The sequence below is a fragment of the Felis catus genome, chromosome E2 (assembly GCF_018350175.1).
Source record: "Felis catus isolate Fca126 chromosome E2, F.catus_Fca126_mat1.0, whole genome shotgun sequence".
NCBI lineage: Eukaryota > Metazoa > Chordata > Mammalia > Carnivora > Felidae > Felis > Felis catus.
The window spans coordinates 34,233,406-34,244,961 of record NC_058382.1 but is presented as its reverse complement, the minus strand read 5'-3'; the positions used below and the strand labels follow the sequence as shown (position 1 = coordinate 34,244,961).

At 42.1% G+C, this 11,556-nt stretch overlaps 1 protein-coding gene across 3 annotated transcripts in view; it reads right to left on the bottom strand.

Moving 5' to 3' along the window:
- Window positions 1-4,602: 4,602 nt before the first annotated feature.
- RSPRY1 (ring finger and SPRY domain containing 1) overlaps window positions 4,603-11,556 on the bottom strand; it is a 44,192-nt gene continuing 37,238 nt past the window's right edge. For all 3 annotated transcript variants that reach the window (XM_006941538.5, XM_045046659.1, XM_006941537.5), the window contains 2 exons: window positions 9,140-9,244; window positions 4,603-5,973 (listed from right to left, as the gene is read on the bottom strand). In XM_006941538.5, the coding sequence (XP_006941600.1) occupies window positions 5,877-5,973; window positions 9,140-9,244 (202 nt within the window). In that variant the 3' untranslated portion in view covers window positions 4,603-5,876. The remainder of the gene's footprint in view (window positions 5,974-9,139; window positions 9,245-11,556) is intronic.

Here is an 11,556-nt window from a genome sequence, read left to right as displayed (position 1 = left end):
CTCCTTTTCATGGGAGGAAAGCCCCACTGCAAGAAGTAGACATAACTTACATCATACAGTATTCTCTCTCTCTCTCTCTCCCTCTCTTTCCCTCTCTCTCTCTCTCTCTGTCACACACACACATCATAAACGTTATCTGGCACTTATTAGTTTCTTGGCTAGTTGGGCAAGATAAAAGTTGACACTCAACTTTGGACAACGCAACCAGAAATCGGATAACTTTCAGAAAAACTCCCCTCCCAAACTGCCAGAGTTTGCAAAAGGATTCCCTAGAGCTGATTTCTCTTTATTGGATCGCTAGGCATGGCTGTTCGGTTGCATTATACCTTTGGGCCAAATGTGTGTTACCTGTCTAGAGTGGTTTAAGGTCTGACTTCGGTTTGATCTGAGGGTCAGATGGCCAGCCTGAATGGACATTTTGAATGGACATAAAATAGATATCGGTGGGGTCTGCAACTAAAAATGGTTACCAAGACATAGTTGTATCCAGGGTGAGATCAGTTCTCAGAGATATATACTATCTGTATATCTATATCTATACTCTCTCTCTCTCTCTCTCTCTCTCTCTATTTTTTTCAGCACCAAGTAGAGGACAGGTATCTGTAAAGGTTTGCTGATTACTTGGACTGAGTTATATTTAAGTCAAGTACCCATTTTGCAGCTCAAAGCAAACTCAGCAAATTTCCTCATGACCTATTTTCTCTATAAACTACTTATTTCTTGTGGACTAAATGAACTTCCCACCCTTTTCCTACTTCTAAATCATATATGGAATCAGAGTAGAGGAGAAAACTTTGTGATTTCATCTGTTGCTGGTTATTATCTACTGTTACAAACCATCCAAAAATTGAGTAGCCGAAAACAATTATTGTGCCCACTAATCTTCAGTTTGGGCAAGATTTGTTAGTGACAGCTAGTCTCTGTTCTACTTGTCATCAGTTGGGGCAGCTGGAATGGGGCTAGAGGAGCCTCTTCTGACATGCTCACTCACATGGCTGGCAAATAACTGTTGACTCCTGTCTGGGGGCTCAGCTGTGGATGTTGGCCAGATGGCTGGTGGTTGGAGGGGACAGGGTCCTCAGTTTCTTTCCATGTAGGTCTTCCCAGAGATGCGTGGGTTTTCTCACACCATGGTTGCTGGGGCTAAGGGCAAATATATCAAAAGACAGGAAGTGGAAGCTACCAGTCACTTAAGGACTGGGAACTGGCACAGTATCACTTCCAATGAGTTCTATTGGTCAAACAGACGCAGAATCCACCCAGGTTCTAGGGGAGGGGCATAAATTTCATTTGTAGATGAGAGGGCTATCAAAGAATTTGTGGCTATTTTTAATCCACTTCATCATGTCTGGCCTTAAGAACAAATGGGCATAAAGATAATAATAGGTACCCATATACTCAGGCATGTGCTAGTTACTGTGCTAAACATTTTTTTAAATATTTATTTTGAGAGAGAGAGCATGCACGTGAGCGAAGAGGGGGAGAGAGAGAAAGAGAGAGATTGAGAATCTCAAGCAGGCTCTGCATTCTCAGTGTAGAGCCCGACTCAGGGCTCAATCCCATGAATCTTGAGATCATGATCAGAGCTGAAATAAGAGTTGGAGGCTCAACCAACTGAACCACGCAGGCACCCTGTGCTAAAAATTTATAAATACATTGTCTCTTTTTGAAATACTTGAAACTCTAGGAGAAAACAACAATAACAACACCCCACAATTCCTGTGAGGTATTATAATCTTCATTTTAGAGATTAAGAAAGGCTAAGCGAAATTAGAGAAAGACAAGTATCACATGACTTCACTCATATGAGGACTTCAAGACACAGAACAGATGAACATAAGGGAAGGGAAACAAAAATAATATAAAAACAGGGAGGGGGACAAAACATAAGAGACTCTTAAATATGGAGAACAGAGGGTTAGTGGAGGGGTTGTGGGAGGGGGGATGGGCTAAATGGGTAAGGGGCATTAAGGAATCTATCCCTGAAATCATCGTTGCACTATTTGCTAACTAACTTGGATGTAAATTAAAAAAAAAAAGAAAGAAAGGCTAAACGAGCTGGAACTGGTTCCAAGCTCACACCCAAGGGCATGTTTTAACCATCATGCTATAAATAGCTCCAATTCCTGAGTTGTCAAATACTCCTGGAAATCAGAATGTGAAGTTTTTCTGCTGAAAACAGAAGTGGCCTTTAAAGAAAAAAAATGAAAATTTAAATATATTAAATATTTTTCATTAATAATCATTTCTTAAATCCTTTGTGGGTTAGCATTAAAAATTATTTTATTTTAGGGGCGCTTGGGTCTGGGGTGCTCAGTCGGTTAAGTGTCTGACTTCAGCTCAGGGCATCATCTTGTAGTTTGTGTTTGAGCCCTGCATTGGGCTCTGTGCTGACAGCTCAGAGCCTGGAGCCTGCTTCAGATTCTGTCTCTCTCTCTGCCCCTCCCCTGCTCACTCTCTTTCTCAAAAATAAACATTCCTGCTTGAGATTCTTGGTCTCTCTCTCTGCCCCTCCCCCCTTGTTCCTTCTCTCTCTCTCAAGTAAATACATTTAAAAAGTTGTTTTATTTTAGAGAGCGAGCATGAGCAGGGGAGAGGGGCAGAGGAAGAGAGAGAGAGAGAGAGAGAGAGAGAATATCTTAAGCAGGCTCCGTGGTCAGCACGGAGCCCAACACAGGGCTCGATCTCACCACTGCAAGATCATGATCTGAACTGAAATCAAGAGTCGGACTAAGCCACCCAGGCGCCCTGACATTAAAAATGGTTTTAAGTGAATAATGGACAATCTTGGAAAGAGCTGATCTTAGTTGGATAGTTTGTTTCATTGATACATATTCAAGATGTTTGAAATTCATGCAAAAGTCATTTTCTGCAAGTGAAATTGATTTCTGTGATTGAATCCTGTTTCCTGGTGTGCAAATGGCACCAAATTTACTTTGCTTTATCAATCTCATTCCAAAAAGACGGCAATTCACTAAAACCTTTTTTTTTTGGCTGGAACCCTAGTAGCATTACCCCAATGAATCATTGGAGAAATGCCATTACTTAATCCCCCCTCCCTGCCCCAGCCTACCTTTCAATTTCTCTTAAAATGTTTACATGCAGTGCAGAATATAAAGCTGTTTATTCTCTTCCACATTGCTTGCTGTTCCCTGTTTTTTTTTCTATGTGGTCTTTCCCTTTGAAGCAGCTCCAAGATTATATAACTTTGCTTCCATCCTGAATACCTTTATCAATATTGAAGTCCTTTTGTCATATGGTCTAGCAGTGAAGAATTGGAATAGACCATCTTAGGAACAAAATCCAAGGGTAGATTTCTAGAAAGCTAACGGGCTCCTGCATTCCTCGGATTTGTGACAGATTACCTATTAATTCTGTCTACTTTATCTCCACTAAATTTATAGACCACCTTCACCTCTCTGCTGGAATTCAGAGTCGCTCTACTGGTCTTACTAGTTCCATATTTTGCTTGTCCTGTCTTGTACCCCCACCCCACACCTCTCTTTTCCATTCTCCACAAAGATGCCAGAGCTATCTTTTAAAACGATTTAACAAAGCACTTTAACAAAGCTTAAACTCTTTCGCTTTCTATTGCACTTGGGATAAAATACTAAATGTTTAACATGGCTTCATGAGCAATCTCCTCACCTCTCCAACATGGGAGCATACTGTTCTACCCCCTTGTTAGTTACGGGGGTCGTCCATCAGATCCTGAGGCTGAGCTCCTTTTCTCCTTAGTTAGGCCTTCACCTGTAATGCTGTGCTCCCATAGCTACATAGTCCTGGAAGCTTGTCCTCACTCAGTCTCTGCCTGGCCATGTCCTACTTTTTCCTTGGGAGTTTTGGGGCGCCTGGGTGGCTCAGTCGGTTGAGCGTCCGACTTCGGCTCAGGTCATGATCTCACAGCTCGTGAATTCGAGCCCCACGTCGAGCTCTGTACTGACAGCTCAGAACCTGGAGCCTGCTTCTGCTTCTGTGTCTCCCTCTCTCTCTGCCCATAACCCACTCGCATTCTGTCTCTGTCAAAAATAAGTAACCATTAAAAAAAAAATTTAAAAAAAAGGGAGTTTTTACTAATATTACTTCCTCAGGGAGGTTTCTTCTGCCCCTCCCACCCATCTAAATTAAATCCCCCTCATTCTCTCATAGCACCCTAATCTTGTAAGGCATTAACAAACAAATATATTGTCTTCTCCCCACTACCAGCAGCTCCATGAATAGATCTGTTTTGTATACCACTTAGGCACAGTACCCAGAGCATATTATGTGCTCAGTAAAGATCTGTGGGATGAGTAAGTGATTACCTTTGCTTCTTAAAATCTAATACTTGATTCTCTCCTGCCCTGGAAAGTAGCCCTGAAATCGGAGAGGGTGAGGTCTTGGGACCTTGGCAGCAGGCACCAATGAAAGTTGTGAAATCTTACTCAAAAAAGGCAACAAATGTTTTATTTCTTCAATGCAAATTACTGTATTCACCACAAGCTAAAGAAGAGAACATATATATATATATATATATATATATTTATATATATATTTGAATTTATGGAAGACTAAAGACATGGAAAAAATCCAGCACCCCAACAAGTACGGCCAGGAAGGAAATCATCTCTATAATAGGACAGTTTAATGAATTACAAACAAGAAAGGGTAGGAAAGGAGGAAAGAAAGATGTGCATTGAGTTTAAGACACTGTAAAACTCAGAAGACGTATTTACTATTCAAGTATAAACTCAGTAAGGACTTGGCATAAATTGAAAGGCAGCTGCTGAGGTACACCATTATAAAATAAGTTCTATGAATTTACAATTCTACCTTCCAATTTTCTGGGAGAAAAAACCAAACTCTTGAAGGTCTTCACCAGAGACCCTGAGAGGGATTAACACTTTTGATGAAGACATAGTCAGCAATCCATGATTGAATATACTATTCAAAAACAGGTATTTATTTAAAACAACAGGAATACGTGCTCTCAGACTGTCCTCTAAGAGTTTTTGAGACTGTTAGTTCAAGAGTTTCAAAGTATATTACTTCCAGAAACAATACTGATTAAAAAAAAATTTTAACAAAAAACAAAAAACCTGATTTGATGGTACCTTAAAAATACCCTAAATACCAAATTTTCTCCAGTCTAACATTGCAATTAATTTAAGAATTCCTCCCGCATTGTTAAAACATTTTTTCCTCACAAAATGCGGATACTGAAACTGGATAGAAACACCATGAATGTGAAAATACACCAGTTTTCTGCAGTTAAAAAAAACCTACAATGTTCTTTGGAATCACGGAAATATCAAAAATTGGGTTTTCTCCACAGTCTGTGCACCTTCTTTCGGGCCCTCCATGTTGCTTGTAGTATTGACCTGTGTGGTTCTGGTTTATAGATTCAAGTTTTGCAGGGCAATATCCACGCTTAACACACCGGGGCCTCTCTGACCGGTTGGAAGTTATGCTTAACCCAGAACCGCTGTCATTTACTTCTCCATAATGACTTCTGCCCCAAATAAAAACTTTAGAATAGGAGAGAAAACATCCTGTTAGACATTCACATGAACCCAACATGGGAGAATTCCGGTGTGGTTTCAGCACTTGGGAGGGCACTGTCTCCTAGCGTGTTCCATGGAAGTACCACAGGCCTAGCTGTTAGCACTCAGCTTTCCTTGGCCTTAAAAGGAATTTCTCAGGGCTGGCAAGTTGGGTTAGATTCTAAGAGAATTTTGTCTTTGACAAACTACCATTTTTAGCATAAAATCTGGCCATGGCTATAAGTTTCAATGTGCGCACAACTGATTAGAGATGTTTTTTTTTTTCTTTGTTTTTTCTCTTCAATATTGGCTGGAATTGAGTAGAAATAAGTCCATGATGCCTCTTCACATGTGTCATGAAATATGAGAAATCTGTCTGACTCTAGACACTATTTCTTTGCGACACAATGGGCAGGTCTCCAGTTGCAAGGCACAATCCATGCACAGGTCACTAAGGAGAAAGATACAAGTGCCAGTTAGGTTAATGCTTCAGGAGGTCAAACTGACAATGTGCCAACTCAGTCTAAAATATTAACAAGCTGGCTAATTGAAAGGGTAATCATTACACATGGTTAAAAACGAAGCAAATATATGAACAAACAAGTCTCTCATTTCTGATCCTCCCTCATCCTCTTGTGAGGAGTAAGTAAAAAGTTCAAGTATATTCTTCCACAAAGTCTGTATGTACACGAAAAAAACTTACAGACGTGTATGGTAGGTCGAAACACAACACGCTTTGTTTCCCAGACAGCTAGCCACTTATCCCAATATCAAACAGTCCATCTTGCACTGCAGATTTGACACGAGGCTTTTATATGTGAAATTTTCACTTGTGGTTAGTTCTATTTCTGGGTTTCTATTCTGTTCTCCACAGTACTGCCATTCTTTTTATATATGGGGAGCGAACTATTAGCATTTATTTTAATATATCTTAAGATGTGGTAGGTAGTTTGGTCCCCTCTGTAACTCTTCTCTTTCAGAATTTTCTTCTCTTATTTATAGCATGTAAGTTTTTACTTATTTTTTTTAATTAAAGTTTTTAACTTATTTTAAGAGAGTGAGCTGGCAAGCAGGGAAGGGGCAGAGAGGGAGAGAAAGAATCCCAAGCAGGCTCCACGCTGACAGTGTGGAGTCTGACACGGGGCTCCAACGCACGAATCGTGAGATCATGACCTGAGCTGAAATCAAGAGTCGGATGCTTAACCGACTGAGCCACCCAGGTGTCCCAGCACACAAGCAAGCTTTTAAACTAGCATTTCTATTTTCAGAAGAAAAAAAAAAAGTTAACCCAGATTAAACTTACGGTTTAGAGAAAAGTGTCACCTTTAAAACACCAACAGGACTTCCTATCCAAGAACAGACCCATTTATTCAAATCGTATCTTGCATTCTTTAGTAGTTTAAAAGTTTTCTTCTCATAGGCACCACATAATTCTTGGTACGTATTCTTTCTTAGACAGCCCTTGTTTATTTTTTTTATGTACTTGTTTAAGTAATCTCTATACCCAAAGTGGGGCACGAACTCACAATCCTGATATCAAGAGTTGCATGCTCCACTGAGTGAGCCAGCCGGGTGCTCCTGGCCTGGAGAGGTTTAAATAGAATCTACCCAGCCCCTCAAAGTTTGAAAGAATTATCAGTGAAACCATCTGGGCTTAGTGCTTGGGGCGGAGGGAATGGAGGGCAAATATACCTTTGATAATCATTTCAATTTTCTTCTACGGTAATAGAAATGCCTAGGTTGTCCATTTCTTCCCAGGGTCAGCTCACGACATTCAGTTTATCCGGATTTCCTTTCTTAACCCTTTGAAATTGTTGTTGCTGCTGAAAGTTGAGCTAACCTTTCTTATAACTCTTTACATTTCCTCTTCCAATCCTGTTTTGTATATATCTATTATGGAGGCTAAGATACCTGGTTCTAAGTTTTTAGATTTCAGCCCTCATTTACAAGTGCTCATTGTGAGCAAACCCACTGAGAAGGCCAGAGAGCCCGAAGACGAGTTAAGACCAGATACTGCTCTTTGGGATCTTAACATCCTCCCACAAACAAAGATCAAAAGGGGTATCGAGATATCCATCCTTTAAACTTTGCATCTGCCTGTGAGGCCCTAATAACTAAAACCTTCAAAGGTGCTCAAACTGAGAATTCTAGGCTGCAGAGTCGATACCAAGGAAATAGCTACCGCTGGAGTCACCGTGCCTTTCTTTTTGAAGAGAAACTGGTACAGTGAGCAGTGACATAAGATACACAGCATGCACCTCCCTTATCAGCCAATTAGATAACAACCCACTGCAAAAGTTGGCAAGGTAGAGTGAAGGGCCTAGACTAAGCCACACCTGGAGGTGACAATTGGGGTCCATCACTCAGACTCTGGACCCTCAGGAGCTCTGGTGGCTAAAGCTCTGTCAAAAATAAGAGCAGGGCAGGAGAGAGGATGTGCTGAGTTACAGGGAGCTGGCCTGGAAGACTGGCCCGGGCACTGCTCACCCAGTCAGCATACATGCCTGGGCCAGGTCAGGGCCAGCCCACCGCCCAGCTCCTCTTTCTGTTTCCTTTCTAAAATTTATTTAAGTAGACTCTGTGCCCAGCGTGGAGCCCAATGCAGGGCCTAACCGACTGAGCCACCCAGGTGCCCCATCTCTCTCTGCTTCCAAACTCGGTTGGGAGGCCTTCTTGGGGGCATCATACTTGCTGCTCTTGCTGATGTTTAGACACTGTTCTACAGGATCCAGGCTGCCTTCTAGTTCAACTTGGCTGCATGGGAGGGAGGTGCCGCCTTCTCAATGGTTAGAGGGTTAAGTAGCTAGTAAATGAGGAGGCCCTAAAAATAAAACTAAAAGGGATTTCCCAAGAGGATCGTAAGTAGTATTAGGCCTTTTACATTTTGTAAAACTGTATTAAAATATAGTACTGAGTAAACAAGATAAAAACAGATGCCTTCCATCAAACAGCGTCTTCTATTTCAGGTACTTTCTGGAAGACAGCCATGAACTGTCTGGCAAACTCGAATTTCTCAGCCCACTTTGTATATAATAAACCTTAAAGAACAGCTATGGAACTGGTAACATTGTGTGGGGTACAAGGGTAGACAGCCCAAGACGGGCTGCAAAGACACACAGATTATTCTGAGCTGAAAACAATCAAGGTCCAAAAGACTCAGGAAGAAACTTTGACCTCCCTGCAACTGCCTAAAAAGAATTTAAATAGAGGACCTGTTACCAGGAAGAGAGTTATTAATAAGAGATTCCTCTTTACCTAAGAAACATATCTGCACAACGGGGCAACCTTTGTTTTCCAAACATCCCCTCCGCTTCCTGCTAAGGGCTTTCCTTCCCTTTTTACCCCCAGACCCCTACCCCCTTCCTTAACTGAGGACGACATGCATACCTCATTTTGCCTGTCTTTGGAATTTCATGTCTGTGTGGATTCCCCATGTGCACGTAACTACATTTGATTCTCTCCTGTTAATCTGTATCATATATATTTAATTCTTAGTCCAGTTAGAAGAACCCTGGACAGAGGAAAGTTTCTTCCTCTCTGATAACCATAAAATAATTCAAGAATAGGATGATTGCCTAATGTAATACAAAAAAGAAGAAATGAGCAAACCCTCTTACCTGTGTCCACATGGCTTCAACTGTGTGTCTGCTACTTCGTCACAACACAGGGAGCAGCAGTTTTCCCGGATGCTGACTTGCTTCAACAGAGCAAGACGCCGGTGCCTGAGGAGAAAGTGTAGTTCACAACTTATTTGGTCAACAAATCAATGGGCCTATGAGCAGTGATGCATATGAAATGCTGTGAAAATGCTCTGTCCGTGTGAAGTATGCTATGCACTCCTTAAGCTTTGTTCAGGAAGGTTTGCACACACGCATCTCATTTCAACCTGACAGTGATTTTCTACAGTAGAGAATGACACAGATGCGATCAATCCCATTTTATAGGCGAAGAACCAGTTCATGGACGTGATCTGCATAAGGTCAACACATGGGAAACAGATTCAGGAATCAAACGCCAACCTTTTGGTTCTCAGACTAGTACTCTTTGTTTTACCGGCAAATTTTCACCTTTGAGTCACACAGCTCTGAGAGTCTGATGAAAAGCAGCGGCGTCTTTCCCAAGAAAAATGCACACACACAAGTTTCTATACAGTCTCAGGTGCTTATGATAGGCCAGCACAGACTCTTCTGGAAGTCCACACACCTCAGGTTAGAATCCTTGCATGACACTTCCACTCAGTTTGAAACGGAAAAGTGGACAGGCAGAACTGCTCTGCTAAAAGTGCAGCCCTGACAGCCAGGGGGCAAGAGAAACATGAAACATTCATTCTATTCACTTCAGGCCTTACCATGTGACAGACACTGGCCTGAGCCTGGAGACTCAGCAGTGAAGAGAGGACTAAAAACATATATGCCTGCCCTCAGAGAGCTTACACTCCAGTGAAGGGAGACAGAAAGAAACCAGGTAAAAAAGTAAAATATATAGAATTTTAAGCACTGATGAGCAGTATGAAGAAAAATAAAGCAGGGAGAAGAGTAAAGGCAGTGTGTATACGAGGAGCAGGGAGGTACAATTTTAAATATGACAGCCAAGGAAGATCTCACTAAGGTGACATTTAAGATATGAAGGGAGCGAGGGATTGAGTCTTGTGGATATCTGGAGAGACACCATTTGTGATATTACGATTTATAATAAATACATATTTGGTCTTCGTCTGGGTTCCTGGCACAGAGGTCCTAAAACCCTGGGAATTCTCTAAGAGATGAGAGCAATAGATGTCTTTTGCTATGTTAATTAGGCAGCTTTGAAAAGCCCCTAGGTAACCTAAGTTTGGGGCTGGCTGCCAGGGGAACCAACACTAATCAGTGAGCTGGAACTTTCATTCCTCCCCTTACCTCCCAGAGGGGCAGAGGGGCTGGAGATTGAATGTACTCACTAATGACCAATGGTTCTCATCAACTATGCCTCTGTAATGAAGCCACCAGAGAAACCCCTAAGGGGACCGTTTGAAAATCTTCAAGGTTGGTGAACATGTGGAGGTTTGGGGAGATGGTACACTCACAGGTCATGGAGGCTGCTTCCCACATGACTGTCCTCTGCACTGCTTCCACCTGTCCCTGGATTAAATCCTTTTATAATAAACTGGTAGTCAGTCTAGCAAAGAAACTACTTTCCTAAGTTCTGTGAGCCACTCTAGCAGGTTATTCAAACCTGATGAGGGGGATCATGGGAACCTTCAATTTACAGCCAGTCAGCCAGAAGCAAATATAGAAACCTGAACTTGCGACTGGCATTTGAAGTCGGGGTAGAGGGCAGCCTTGTAGGAATGAGACCTTAACTTGTGGGACCTGACACTGACCGTCTCCAGTCAGGCAGTGTCGGAATTGAGTTAATTGCTTGGTGGTGCTGGAAAACACACACTGGCCCATTCTAGCAGCAAGAACAGCAAGTGCAAAGGCCCTGAGGCTATAATAGATCTGGTATGTTTCAGGAGCAGCAAGGAGGCCAGGGTGGCTGAATAAGGATCATGAACAAGTGGGAGAGGGTAAGTAGGAGGTAAAGTCAGAGAAGTAATAAAGGAAGGAAGGGGACAAATCATGTAGAACCTGGAAGGTCACTGTAAGGATTTAAGCTTTTATCTTAAGTGAAACGAGAAGCTACTAGAGTCTTGTGAGCAGAGAAGGGCATGATCTGATTTAAGTTGTAACAAAATCATTCTGGAGGCTGTGTTGAATAGACTGAAGGGGGTCTAGGTAGGAACAGGGAGACTAGCTAAAGGGGAAAAAAAAAAAAAGGCAGCTTGGATGATGGTAGCAGGAGTGAGGGTGACAAGCTGTAGTTGCATGTGGGATATATTCCGAAGGCACAGCCCACAGTATTTTCTGAGTAGGATGTAGGCATGGTGGAAAGTAAGGTGTCAAAGAACCTCTAGGATTATGGCCAGGGGACCTGGAATGACAACGGAGCTCAGACAAAGGAAGACAGTAGTTCCCCTCCAACCCTGTATGTGACTAGGTTCGCCATATAGTCTGTT